The following is a 15628-nucleotide window of genomic DNA, read 5'->3' on the forward strand; positions in this document are numbered from 1 at the left end:
TCTCCGAACTGAATGTCAGGCCAGACAATTCCACTTTCTGCTTCGATAAGATTATTGAGGATTAAAATGGACACCAATATGTCTTGGCACAATCATATCGCTGAAATTGCAAAGGATGTGTCCCAAAAGCTTGGAACACTGTTCCGAACCAGAAAACTATACACACCTCAGCAACTTTTGATACTTTATAAAGCTCAGGTCAGACCATCTTTGGAGTATTATTTACATGTAAGCAGGTCCGCTCCTAAGCCTACCTTGACGCTGCTAGATTCCATCCAGAAAAGAGACATCCGCCTAATTGGAGACGCGAACATCGCTTGCAACCTTCATAGTTTGGAACATTGAAGAAAGGTTGGGGATTTGTCTCTCTTCTATGGATACTTTCACGGGAAGTGTTGAAGTGACTTGGCACATTTGATTCCACCAAGAGCGGTACATATTAGAAATACGCGACGGACTGAGATCCTCCTGAAATACTTCTCTAATTATCTTCACAGCTTCTTTCCATTTTTATGCTTGTTATAATCAAGAATCAAGAAATTATTCGAAGTATATTCTTGATTCATGATCTTGATCCTAGATCCTTTTTGAATGAGTGATTGTCCTTGAATTTTGGTGCTAATATTGAAGTTTTTTAATATTCTCATTGTTTTTTCAATGAGATTTTGTAGTGTGAATTCAATATATAAAAGAGATTTTAATTTTTTCGTGACGAAGTAGTGAAGGAGTTCGAAAAGTTCAGGAAAAACTTTATAGGAATTATAAATAAAAAAAATAATTGTCTACGTAATCAGGCTCATATATAACGATACAAATTATGATTAAATGAATATGGAAAAACCTACATATTATATCTGCATGAAGTCTTTTTTTTGTATGAACGTAGATTGGATAGATTCAAAATTTTGTGAGAAATTTTGAGTTATGATCTTGAATTCTTATATCCATTTCCAAAGCTTATTTTTCACTCTACACAATGGAGTAATATGTATGAAAGTACTAATGCCTAATAGGAGTATATAACCTTATCATGCATTCAGTTCCATTTTCGAAAAACTGATATAATGACATTTACTACTATTTGAATGTAACTAATTTTTTTACTCGAAGATCTCACTTTGGTTTACAAAGGAGCGATCTCACATTTGGAATTTTTACACTCATTGCTTATTTATTTCACCAACTCATCGGAATATTCCGGTCCAGTCATTTTTCAGTATTTTCAATAATATCAACAATTCATTCATTTTGATTTCATTTATTTTTTAATAGATCTGTAAAAATGTTACTCAAAAAATGATAGTCCAAACTTGTGATGTTCATTATATCACCTACTTTTGAACAAATGTTGAAATTTGATGTTTTGTGAGATTAGACACCTTTTTTCTATCAGTGCTATGGGATCTCCGATATCTAAGAGTTTGTGTTCGTTATGGCCGTTTTTCTCTGATTATTCCATTCGAACTTTTCTATCTGGATCTGATAGAAGATAATCTTTGAAGTAGGTATAGGTTTTGGTCATCCTTCATGGAATGATTCCTTTATCTTGTTTAGCGTCCAAATGGGCATGATATATATGAAGACGATTGAATGGGAAAACAGGTAACTGTCATCGGGAACAATACAATGGTCGAAGAAAATTTACGGTGACTCTCGCCCTTCTCGAGTTATACGGGAAAAACCAAAAAATGCTGTTTTTGTTTTTTTTTTTCGAATGGAATTGTTATTCCAGAGATTATCATGAAATGGAAAAGTAAAATGTTATCGTATTCCAAGTGTACTATGACGATGTAATAATAAACATTTGATAAAACGTCTCCTGTCAACATGGCCACCATCAACTTTTTTTTTTAATACGGACCTGTCCAAGAGTCTATTACATTTGATATTTTCATAGCGTTTCATTTGGAATAACCACCATCATCAGAGACAACAATCAAACAAAAATACAATTTATTTTTTCATCATAAACTTTCAGGAAAAATAAAACGAATACAGAAAATCAATGTTACATGGTGATCCACATTAAATGCTCGAATTGATGACTTCTTTGTTGAATGCACATAAGTTGTCGGTCCAGTCAATTTCTGTGACAATTGCATAATAGGTGTAGTACTAATACATGCATCTCTTATTTTTTGTTTGAGATGGTCGATATCTGTACTTGATGTTGAAAAACCTTTATCCTTTATGTATCCCCAGACAAAAAAATCTAAAGAAGTCAGATCTGGGGATCGAGTTGGCCAGTTAAATGGTCCATTGTTTTCAATCCATTTTCTTGGGAATATTGCATCTAAATTTTTCCTTACTATTGCTGCATTATGCGGAGGAGCGCCATTCTGTTGAAAATATTGTATTTCATGGCGAATATTCAGTGGCAATTCATGTAAGTAGCCATCGAATTCATTAAATAGAAAATGAAGATACATTTCACTGTTCAAATGATAATCGTAAAAGAAAGGGCCAAGGATGTTTAATCCTACGATTCACAACTTCACATTTTTTTCCGATCCTTTTTTGAAAATTGGTTTTCCTATGTGAATGTTCATTTACATTCCACCTATAATGGATATTTCTGTTAAACCAACCATTGTTGGTGAATTTTAATGCGTCCGTCCATATTATTTTTTACAAATATTTCCAACTTCCTTATTTCTACGTCTTAACCACTTCGCAAATCGTACTCTCCTTTCGTAATCCCTTCATGGGTGATGAACTTTGCGTATCCTGTAGCATTTACATTTGTTCTTTTCAAAATAATTCTGGTGGATTTCACAGAAATCCCCATTTCGTGGACAATTTCTCATAAAGAACAATCTTGATTAGTATAATCTTTGTAACTGGCCAATCCTAAATTGAAAAAAAAAGTTTTAACTATGTAAATTTTTATGTGGTAATATTTGCTTACCGATAACACTTATTTTATTCCTCACACTTCCAGTAACCACACATTTTCTTGTTTTCTTTCTGTCAAATGCACCATAGTCCCGTGAATTTCTTTACAATCGTCTAAACATTTGGATGTTCAGAATTCGACGATTCGGGTATAGCTCAACATTCATATTCCTTCCAAAAAAAGGATTTCAATTTGATTTTGCATAACTAAATAGCATTTCAGTCATTTCATCATTTGAATACATCTTTAATACGTTTATAAACACTCAAGAACTGATATTTTCGTTTCTTCCGGTATTGAGAATCATAAAAATATTACGAATTATAATTGATTAGGGAGAAATAAGCCTTGAAAGAAGGATTACGGCAATACAAAAATTTCCAAAACGAAAAAGTACGACCTACCTGTCGAATTTATTGGGTTGTCTGAATTATATTCTGAAGAAATCGAAACAATTTACAAAATAAGAAAAGACAGGACCGTAATTTAAAATTGTTGTCACTGATGATGGTAGTTATTTCAAATGAAACGCTATAAAAATATCAAATGTGATATACCCTTGGATTGTGAATTAATTGCTTTATCAATATCTGTTATAAAAAAGAGGTCCATCTTTGTGTTGGATCTTCTCTAGGTTTACTGTTTCTAGGAGTGCCTGATATAATCCAAATACAGACAAATTTACCTAGAGTACCTACATTGAGGAGATCGGACCGTATGAAAGGACCAACAACAGGATGACACGTTCAGTTTGAGTAGAGCCTAGATGATGACAGTACGACCAGCTGTCGAAAGAGCTCGCAGATAATTAAATAGAAATTATTACGCGTCAAATCCTTTTTGTGACCTACATTCAATATCAAAATACTGAAAATAAAGGAAAATTTGTATATATATATATAAATATTATATATATATATATATATATATATATATATATATATATATATATATATATATATATATTCGTGGTTTCAATTAGAAGACCTAGAATTCCCAGGCATCATCTAACATTACCAATTGGCTGCACCGCGCTAATGAGGCCAATAGCCAGAAACACGTGTTCGCGGTTTGCCCCTATTTTTTGAGTGTTCTGTCCACGAATTTTTTCCATTTTTTCCCATCGTACACACTCGTTAATATGTATATCTCTGTATTTATATCCTGGACTCGAGAGTCCAGGATATATATATATATATATATATATATATATATATATATATATATATATATATATATATATATATATATATATATATATAATCGAGAAAGGTTAATGCAGTCAAGCTACTGGAAAATAATTCCAGCTGTATACCGGTGGCTCTTAAATTGAAATCAATATGGGAATGATTGAAAAATAATCTATTCATCTTTATATATATATATATATATATATATATATATATATATATATATATATATATATATATATATATATTATGTAGCTCTCAATTAATTGTTTGCATTAAATAGGTTTTTTTATAGACTGATAAATATTTTGGAATAGCATTGAATATTTTTCTGACTTATTTGTGGCTTATGTTATATCATCTATGAAATTTTAAATATCTTTTGTATCAAAGAAATGGTTTTTTCTGCAGAACCACACTAAAATGGGAAAAATTAATTGGTAATAAAAATGCATTTGGCGTTACACACTATGATAACTGAGGTAATTTTGAATGTGAAACAGATTGCTTCAATTATGCCCCAGATCTGCTTCCCGCATAAACTCCTCAGGAAAATTGTTCAACCGCGGCAGGGAAAAACATTGGTGTAACCAGAAAAGCTAACGAGAAAATATAGTTTTCCCGGTATAATCAAGATATTGGAAAATTGGATCCAACGTTGTCTCACCCCTCAACCTGTTGAGCCCAGGGCAGAGCGTTGCGTCGATTTCGGGCGTCAGTATGTCTAGAGGCGTCCAAGGGCGCTAACCGCGTTCGACAGGAACTGCCAAATCAACGAATAATTAACAAAGACTGATGTGAAATATATCTGTGCGAAATCAGTGCATCAACATGTCCGGTATAAGTCCAGCCAGTTGCTGGATGACCCACAAGAGACTCGAGTCTTGGGCCAGGGCGGCCAAGGAGAGGGCTTTGGGTAATAACTTTCACCATTCCTCCGACGAGGGAAAGAACGGAAACAATGGAAAGATCGACAGCAATAGTAGTGGCAGTTTAGAGGTAATCGTCGTTTGTTTATAATTTATCACGCAGACAGTTGTACGCACTCAAGAGTGAGAGTGATAAAATCGATATAGCATTTTTGGAGGTTAACAAGGTCCTCTCACTTCGCGCGAGACAGAATCGTTCGGGAGAATTATCGATATATACGGGGTAAACCAAAGGGACTGGAGAGCAAATAGGGGAATAGGTTAGAAAGGTTAGGGGTTACTTCAAACTGAAACTCTAAAAAAAATATTTTCGGTCGGCGTGATAGTGCAATTTCAGTCGTGATGCTTTGGTTACACCCAATAACCCAATATTTATTGGGATATATAAATATATAATATATATATATATATATATATATATATATATATATATATAAAAATCTCTCATATCTGTCGTCAATAGTTTCACAATTTCACAACTTTGAATATTATTATCTGTCTGTTATGACTTAATGAAATGAAGAAGTTACAGTATCAACCCAACATGAAACTTGATCCTAAAGATGTTGAAATTATTATATTTGGCGGAAAATTCAGTAGGCATGGTCTATCATGGCATACCAATTTTTATAGAATTCTTAAAAAAATGTTTCATCCACCTGAAAACCAACAATCTCATTTTTACCAACTTATAAACTGTAAAATTGCTCTACAGGTTATTTTGAGCTGCAATCTGCAGATTTATTCCGCTGAAAAACTGTAAAAGTGGCTATAGCTGTAATCATTGTTAAACAGTAAGATTTTCTAAAAACGACTTCCAGCAGGATACCAAATTGGCAGATTAACCCATTAAGACTATATATTTCACGAAAATGTTAATGAAATATTATTGAACATGCTGAGGAAATTCATTAAGTGAGAATGTATAACTTTTTTGCAACATATATGAAACATCATATATGAAATAATCGCTCATTGTAGTAGTTATAATTGAATTCGAAACTCCAGAGACCAATAACTGTTGGTTTCATAATGAGGGTTCAAAATCGCACCAAAAAAACGATACGGAAAAATATACCATGAAAATTCGGGGTAGCCGACTTTGTAATGAAAACTTTAGATTTACTGAAGGATACCAATAAGAAAATGACAATATCATTATTAAAAAGGGAAATCTGGCTTACTGCTATGGTATAATGATCAAAGGAATTACTAACATGGTGACATGAGTGAATAAAAGTCCCGTTTCCATCATGAACTCAATTTATAATCCAGATCTCAGGCATAGTCAACGTGAGTTGAAATATTTTCGAAAGAAACAGAAAGAAAATCTATAGATAACGTAAAAACTTTCTGCCAACTACCATCCTCTTTAATAACTGGAACAGTAGTAACCTTTGGCGTTGGATGAATCCGAAGAATCATTTTTTCACGTGTATCGTGTTGGCGTCTTCAGGAGATTTCTCTATATTTTTGATATGCAATCAAATTACGTTTCGAATAAATGGTTTCATTCTTCACCGTATATTTAATTTGACATCTTTGTTCCCTATATAACTAGTTTCATAAATACATACTCAATTGTTATATATTATAATCATGTAAGGTAAGCTGAAAAGTACCAAACCTTCAGTATTTAGAAAACATTAGAATACGGGTTTGAAGAACTGTCGATTTACTGTCAAATAGGAATGAAGTTGTAATGTCAGATAATTCTTTGTAATAAAGTTTGATCTGAAAGTATTTGTTCTGTATCCGAAAATACATAACATCAATGTTGGAGGAGGATTTGCCTCCATACCATTCTTGGGATATATTTTAAGATTTTTGGCATATTCTGATTTTATTTTGTCATATTTTCATTTCACCTGTTATTGATGAAATAACAGTTGGTTTTCATCTCCTTATCTGTGAAAATCATCATAGATACGTCTCTGCTGAAAAATTCATTAGTTGTTTGTTCTCCGACTGGTGTCAATATGGGAAAGCAATTCAACTACATCTGTTAAATTCAAATTCGATTCATCCAGTGTTTCGGCAGCCGATTTATCCAGTTTGGCATTCATTGTGTAGAATAACACAAATCTATTCAAATGTTTGATCCGTTGAATAATGTTTCTTTGGAAAGTTTCAACTCTATCAGGATCCATTAGTTAGTGAAGTAAAGAAGAGTATCTATATAGGTAAAAAGTCACTTCATAGAAAATAAAATTACTGAAAATTTTGTTCGTTCTATATCTGACCAGTTGAATATGATTTTTATGAAGTATATCTTGTTGAATTTTACAGCAATTACTTTGATGCCCTACACTAATTGAAGTAAACGAAAAGTTTTGAAAACCAGCTTTTTGTAACTTTCATGTTCTAGTCCGATTTTCAATCAATGCTTCTGAATAAGAAGCTATATAAATGATGAAATAGGCAGAATCAATGAATTCAAGAATATATTCATGATGAATTTTAGGTTTTTCATACTTATTCCTACATTTATGAGGATTTCATTATTTTCGTGGCTTCTCATTTAGAACCATTAATTGGAAATTGGGCTTGAATATTAAATTCAAAAATTGAATTATTTTATAATTTGCATATTCAAGTCCAATTTCAAATTAATGGTTCCCTATAAGAAGCTACAGAAATGATTAAATAGTCAAAATCAATGAAACGAATGTATTCATGCTGAATATTAGTTTTTTGTACTCATTCCTACATTTATAACGACTTTATTAAGTTTGTGGCTTTTTATTCAGAACCATTAATTGAAAATAGGACTTGCGAAGTATACCAACAGTTTTGAAAACCACCTTTTAATTAAAAAATTTGAAACAATCTGTTGGTGTATATCGGTTCGTATAAAAGTTCTATAGATTTTGAGTTTTTGTCTTTAGGTACAATCGAAGAACACCCTCTCTCAACTTTATCTTCAACGTATGCATTTTGTTTGAACGATATTCGTTACTTTTAGCTACCTTCTTGATAACTGCAAGTAACAAGTGTTTCCCATGAATTCATTTTTCGCCATGGGTTCCAAACCCTACTCATCAAGTAGTCTTTTGTTATGTGGAATATTAAATGTTCAACACAAACGTTGTTTGATTCAATTCATTCAGATAGAGAATAATATGTCCAACGTACTAGGTGGATCTCATTAATAAACTTTGATTCTCAAACTCAGCGGGAAAAATATGAAAAATTCGTATTTTCAAACTGAATGAATACTAACGAAACGCCATTTTTTTCCATCTAGGAGTTCAACGTAGAAAAAGAACATCTGAATATCCAGCCTCCACAGAATGTTTCCGCCCAAGCTTTAACGGCTGAAATTCTTAAAACACCTTTAGACGTATGTTCGGCAGCTGTGGCTCCTCCGGCTCTCCAGCATCAATCCAAATCATACCCCGGTGGACAGCCTCTTCTTTGCAGGACTCCTAGTGTATCGAGCCAGAGTAGCCTGGATAGTACAGCATCGAAGCAAGTGAGTTTAGACTATCTATTAGTGTTTGAGTGTACGAGGTACAACACAAATTGACAAATTCAACTAAGCAAAACATTCTTATTGCCTGCCAAAAAATTGGAATGATTATCAATTGTACACTTTCATTATAATATACCGGCTAACCTCCATGATATCAGTTTCAATTTGTATTTTTCAAACTGATCTTGACAAAGTGGTTAAGGCTTCCGCACCCGAGGTTTTTACTATCACTATTTTTCGGAACTGAAGACCGTCGATTTTTAGAATTTCTTCCTGACGTTTCGCTGACGCAAGTGGCTAGCTTCTTCAGAGGTTTATACATCCTGAGTAATCTCCGATGACTGAATATTACGGCTGCGTAAGACTTATTTATGTTGACCCAGACAGTTTGGTGTGCTAATACCTGTATCTCTATTAGGTAAATTGTCAATAACATTCGTCGAACCTTTTCTATCTGCCGTCATGCTGTTTATTCTTGAAATTCTTAGAATGGGATTCCATACTCTGTTGAGGTTCACAGCTTCTTCTTTTATCTGCGTGTTTGTGGATCTCTATTGCCTCCCGTACCAGTCGGCTATGGCATCCCTGTTTGGAGGGGATATGAGTTTCGTGTTTTCAAACGTTTCCTTTACTAAGTGCGTGATCCGCCACAGCCGACTTGTCAGTTGGATCTTTTGGTGGTTCCGATGTATTCCTTTCCAAAAGTGCACAAACCTAGTCATTTCCTGCACAAGTGTACAAGTGCACAACATGCACAGGCTTCACGCAATTTACCTAACCCAGGTATAGGTATTGGCATACCAAACTACCTGAGTCAACATAAATACGCCGTACTACTCAGGATGTATAAACCTCTGAAGAAGCTAGCCATTCGCGCCAGCAAATTGTCAGGAAGAAATTCCAAAAATCGACAGCCTTCAAACTCGAACATGGTGAAACTGAACTTAACAAAATTTCAATGAATTTCAACAGCAAAAATCAAATCTCATCTACTTTTTGTTTCATTGAAAACTGACATTATCCGTTAATTTCAATTCAAAAACGCCTAATATTCCAGCATTTCAGTAATCAAGAATACATGAATAAATACACCAATGTAGTGAACTGGAATGAATCTAAAATTATCATTCAAATAAAGTAGTACAACTTCAGCAAATTTTTTTTAGTTTATTCATTTTAATGAGTTTCCAACGTGATATAATCTGCATTATTTTTATGAAGCACACAAATATAACTAAGTGCCCGATTTTATGATATTGAATTAAAGCAAAATGCTTATCGTTTGTGGCGAAAAACAATTGAGAACACAAATATTTAAGTGGGAGTGAGCAAGTTGAAATATTCTGCCAGAAAAAAAAGGCTTCACTGGCAGATAAAGAAACATCAATATGAGATATGATGAGAGATCATCTGCATTTATGTGGAATAAACTTCCTGAGAACGTTTTTCCAAATGGATTTAGTCTCCAGCGATTCAAATCCAATGTCAATCGCTACTTTTACACAGGCATCGCTTTGAGAGCTTCTGTTTTTTCCTCAAAAAATCATCTCTGAACGTGTTACAAAACCGCAATACAAATTTCGCTGTACAATAGCTTTCTCAGGCATATTCATACTGACTATATTTCACATAATCAGTGATTATTATAACAAATCAAAAAATATGACCTATACCTACCTACTTTATTATTGATAATTCACCTGAGGTATGAACTGATTGAAAATTCAAACATCATAAAAGAAATTTCACCTTTCTCAATAAAACATTTTCAGGGGAAAAAAAATCCAATTCTTTTTGGTCATTCAGTAAATTTTCAAAACCAAAAGGTTTGAGTTTCAAACCTTTCGAATGTGATACGTCGTAGTCGTGGTTGAACCCATGCCACTCAGCCAAAAAATGATTTTCAGATGTGGAATTGATCTTCACATTCAAGATACTACTGCTATGTTTTTTTAATTTTCATTCTTTGGTAAAAGTTCCTCCTCGTTTGCCCAATATAAAGTTTTGCTTTCGAAAAATGTGTTAAAAATTTAATTTTTTTGTCAGCCACGTCCAAATCTTTGTTTTTCAAAAAAAGGCAATATCTTATGATACTCATTATATTTTCTTGAAGTGGAAAAACAAGCCATTTACCAGGTCTGTCACACACCAATAACCGCGCTCGTTTTTTGAAACAGAAAGACTTAGACGTGGCTTACAGAACAAATGATAATTGAAGCGAATTTATTAAAACTTCAGTGTTGGATAAATCACAAGTGGTTTTTGCCAAAAAATTGACCAACCGCGGAGAACCTTTTCTCAATGAATAAAAGAACATAGGAGTAGGTAGTTTATTGAATGTGAAGATCAATTCAATCCACATTTACAAACAATCTCTCAGCAGAGGAGTATGAGTTCAACCGCGACTATAACCTATTACATTTGGAAGAGAAAGGTTAGAAGCTCGATCTTTTGGAATGCTTGAAATTTAATAAATTTGGGAGTTCGATAAATTCACTGATTGACCAAGTAGATTTGAATTCTCTATCTCCGTTAAATCTGTTTTCTGATGTGGAAATCGGTAATTAGTTTTGAACATGTTCATTTAATGAGTTCAAAATATTTAGATTTTTAATTAGTTTGTGTCTATACTCAGATAAAATTATTTAAGTATTTGAGTAGGTAGAAAACCATGATTCAAATTGTCATATAAAGCACTATTTATGTAGAAGGTAAGAACAAGTGTGAGGAAGCTATGGTATAGCGAAACACGTATTACGGTTTTGTAAAATGTTCACTGAAAGTCTCGCAATGAAGTGTTAGTTGAAAAATTACACAACACAACAAAAAAATATTTTTTTAATGTTTCCTACACTAAATTAGTCAATTTCTACTAATTTTGGGGTGATAAAAACGAAAATAACAATGAAAAATTTTTATTAGCTCTGGTTTTTGAGATACACAGTACTTAATCTTAAAGAGTAGTTATACTATACGTGAAAAGTGAAAGTACATAAAACAATATTGTTATGTTTCTTTTAGAATATTTTAAGTACAAAATTAATAAAAAAAAACATTATTCTTAGTGTTTTGACAAATAAAAGAAGTTTGTACCACCAAATTTCAATTAATCCGATTCATTGTAAGATCGCTTGTCTTTTATAAAACACTTCTGGAGCATCCCTACACACAGACCAGCAGTAGTCTGCAAGCATTGCTTCATTCCAACGGCCCTGATATCTCTGTTCCATTAAGGCAATGTCTTGATGGAATCTTTCTCCATGTTCGTCACTCACAGCTCCACAGTTTTGTGGGAAGAAATCAAGATGAGAGTGAAGAAAATGAATTTTTAAGGACATGTTGCATCCAAGTTGGTGGTAAGCTTGAAGAAGCTCTTTAACCAATGCTGTGAAGTTATCATCTCTTTTGTTACCTAAAAACCCATTAAAGGCTTCCCAGGCTCTTTTTTCATTTCCTGTTAAAATCATGTCAAAAGCAGGATCATTTACGATTTCACGGATTTGAGGCCCAATAAAGATGCCTTCCTTGACTTTAGCATCACTCAACCTGGGAAACTTTGCTCTCAAGTACTTAAAAGCTTGTCCTTCCTGGTCCATGGCCTTCACAAAGTTTTTCATTAGTCCCAACTTAATATGTAATGGGGGAAGGAGAACATCCTTAGGATCTACAAGAGGCTCGTAAACTACATTTTTCTCATTAGGGTTTAGGTCTCGTGTAGGCCAGTTCATTTTTTTATAGTGAGATTTTCTATCCCGACTGTCCCACAGACACAAAAAACAACAGTACTTGGTGAACCCTAATTGCATTCCTAGGAGTATAGCAATGACTTTCAGATCACCACAGATGTGCCACTTGTGTTGTTCTGTTCATATTTGATTGATTGGAGAAGTGTTTTCATATTTATATACGTTTCCTTCATGTGAACTGCATGACCTATAGGAATAGAGGGTAGCTGATTTCCATTATGCAGAAGTACAGCTTTTAAGCTCAGTTTTGAAGAGTCTATAAACAGTCTCCATTCAGATGGAATGTGATCCAAATGCAAGCAGTCCATCAAACCATTAACATCAGAACAAACTACGAGGTTTTCTTTTTTCTCAAAAAAAGGAAGCAAATCTTTTTGACGCTGTCTGTACTGAGATATTTTCACATCATGTTTTAGAAGATTCCACTGTTGTAGTCTTGACCCTAACAGCTCAGCCTTTTCCTTAGACAAGCGAAGATCTCTAATAAGGTCACTCAACTCTGCTTGACTAATTCTGTGCGGATCACTAGACCTATCGCTTACCTCAAAATCAGGGTCATAGGATGTAGAAGGATGGGTTGCTCCTTCTAAACAGTCTTCATCACCTTCCTCTAAAATTTCATAGTTTTGGGGTGGAGAAGGGACTGGCAAATTGTCTGAGTGTGGTACAGGCCGAAGAGCAGATGGGAGATTAGGGTATTTAACCGTTCCTCTTTTCTTCATAGATAAACCTTGCTTAATGGGAGGAGTTAAGCAGAAATAACAGTCGTCTGTATGATTGGTAGGCTCACGCCAAACCATAGGTACTGCAAAAGCCATTGCCCGGTTTTTATTTTTCAGCCACTCTCGCAATATGACGGAACAAGAATTACAACATATATGAGGAGCCCACGATTTATCTTGGTCCCCAACTTTCACACCAAAATAATGTTCATAGGCTGTCTTAACGATAGGTGTCATTTTACGTTTCTGAGCCTTAAATGTTATTTCACCACATATATAGCAAAAGCTATCGACAGAATTCACACACTTTCGAGGCATTTCAGATCAGCACTTAAATTAATTTAAAAATCAACTTCACACGATAATTTCAATAGCAACCACGTGCGTACCATTGACAAACTCACATAGGTTATGTTTACTACTTAAGAACAGCTGATGAGAGGGGTGTTATGTAAACAAACATGTGTACCAACTGTTGGTGATGAAATATTTCATTTGGCAACTGATCGAATGCGTTTCTACAAGACGCATTAGGGAAACCTCAAAGATTATTAAACCCTTTGATTCAAAACATAAGGAAACGATTCTGTGGAAAACTAACAACCGTTTTTACTAATATGTAACACTCGTTCAGATGATTCCATTTACCTCAAATATGTATTTAGCGGATATCTACCTAGAATAGTATAAATAGAGATAGGTATAACGATTCATTCTAGTCTCAGAATGAATGTTGAAATATAAATGAATTACCAGCAGACAGAATTAGTTTTGTTGCAACTAGAGAAACTCTGAATACGGCACCTACTCACAAACACCCACAAAGTCTCGAGCACTGGAATGTCACAGTATTTAATGAACGATTTGGAGACTTTCCCGAATATTATTATCTTTTCCACTGAAAACAGGTTGGTCATTCATGAATACAGATCTTCTGTTTTACTCGCAGCTTAATACAACGCAGAAAATTTTACAAAACTCAAGATCGCATTCATTTGAGTAGCTCACTTTTCTTGTACTGACATTGGTTCATTTTTTCAGGTGAAACGATTCGGTTACCGAATAATCATTATTTTTTGAAACTATATGTATGTATTGATGTATTATATTTTTTATTTTGAGCTTTGCTGTTTTTGTTCATATTGGAACAATGATGGTGGGCATAGTAAAACAATTTAGTCATTATATCAACAAAAATTTATCAGTAATCGGTCAGTTTCGATAGAGTTAATATCAATCTTTCACTTGAAAGTGAAATATCGTGTTATAATTTCAATAGGTTATGGATTTGTCATAGAAAAAATGCATGTTACGATTGGGGGCAATGTTTTGATGAAAAAGTATACTAGTTAACTGTCGGTTTGAAACATCTATTCATAAAATGTAAACCAGAAGGATATAATGAACAAAATAATATACAAAATTAACATATTTTGATGAAAAATAAACATTCTGATGAAAAAGTTAACTTTAATAGTTTCTGGAAATACGCCAACGCTTATTTCACCCTCAGAGAAATAGACAAAGAAACGTTACTCAAAAAAATTACAATGATAGACAAAATTATATTATGAAGATATTGTGAACATAATGTCAGAACTAAAAAAAATAAATATAATTGTGTAGTGATTTATAATCAAATTGTACCTTTTCCCAATCATCTATCAAATATTTTATCCGTTCCATAAAACAATAAAAACAATGTTTCCAATTCATATTTGTTGAAATAAATTTCAGTAGGACTCTATAATTATAAAAAAACGCGGGAAATGTTTTGACCAATTTATTTTAGATTACAGCAGACTCATTTTTCGTAATGACACACTAGTTCCGATATTGTTTCGTAATTTCATAAAAACATAGTTCCATGATGTTATTTCCAAGGTCATATTGTCGAAATTCTTGATCACATTGATTTCGGCTTAATATTGTAGAATTTTCATTTTATGTATTCATTTATCCTCCAGAAGGTAAGTCTATATTATTCATGATAACGCTGGAAACATTCAGGTTCAATCCACTTATATATCAGACGTATCTTTGACTTTAGTAGGATTTTATTTCCGAAATGATCAAAACACGAAGGTTTCTCTCGATTTAATATTGGCATATCACGCCATTGGCTGATAGCTTCAATAAATAATGATTCGTCTGCACGTCATTTGTCATCGAAATTGCTTTTGGATGAAAACAGTATTCCTCAGCTTCACTCAGTAAATAAAATCCCTGAATAACAAAAATACTCTACATCATCTTGCTGACTAACATCTCGAAACCCTCGGTTCTTATGATATTCTTCCTACAAGTTGTTCTTTCTGGAAGCCTCAGCATCTGCCGAATTTCATGGTTCACAAACTAAGAATTTCCTTCTCGAATAGTCAATGACTGAGGGAGCATGATTACTAAAATATATAGGTTTTGAACCTATAGGTATATTTTAGTAATGGTGGTTGCCCAATTTCACAAAAATGTTTATAAAATTGGAAATAATTTCACTATGCTTCAACAAAGTTGCTGTTTCTGATATTAAGTCGCATTTTCTCTGCTAGGAAATATTCACCGTTGAGAAGTATGCATATATCTGATACCACCTTGAAATGCAAGAATAACAAGTCTCCGACTCTGTGAATCAGTGCTGTTTTTTTACAGTCCAAATTTCCTTGATTGCTC

At 33.5% G+C, this 15628-nt stretch overlaps 1 protein-coding gene across 1 annotated transcript in view; it reads left to right on the forward strand.

The window, feature by feature from the left end:
• Ubr1 (Ubr1 ubiquitin ligase) overlaps positions 1 to 15628 on the forward strand; it is a 185222-nt gene that overhangs the window by 12888 nt on the left and 156706 nt on the right. Inside the window, exon 2 of the mRNA XM_074185230.1 lies at positions 8263 to 8490. Coding sequence (XP_074041331.1) covers positions 8263 to 8490 — 228 coding nt within the window. The remainder of the gene's footprint in view (positions 1 to 8262; positions 8491 to 15628) is intronic.

The sequence above is a fragment of the Leptinotarsa decemlineata genome, unplaced genomic scaffold, assembly GCF_025532065.1.
Source record: "Leptinotarsa decemlineata unplaced genomic scaffold, Ldec_3_MD MMD2_tig00026369_RagTag_RagTag, whole genome shotgun sequence".
In the NCBI taxonomy this organism is placed as follows: Eukaryota; Metazoa; Arthropoda; class Insecta; order Coleoptera; family Chrysomelidae; genus Leptinotarsa; species Leptinotarsa decemlineata.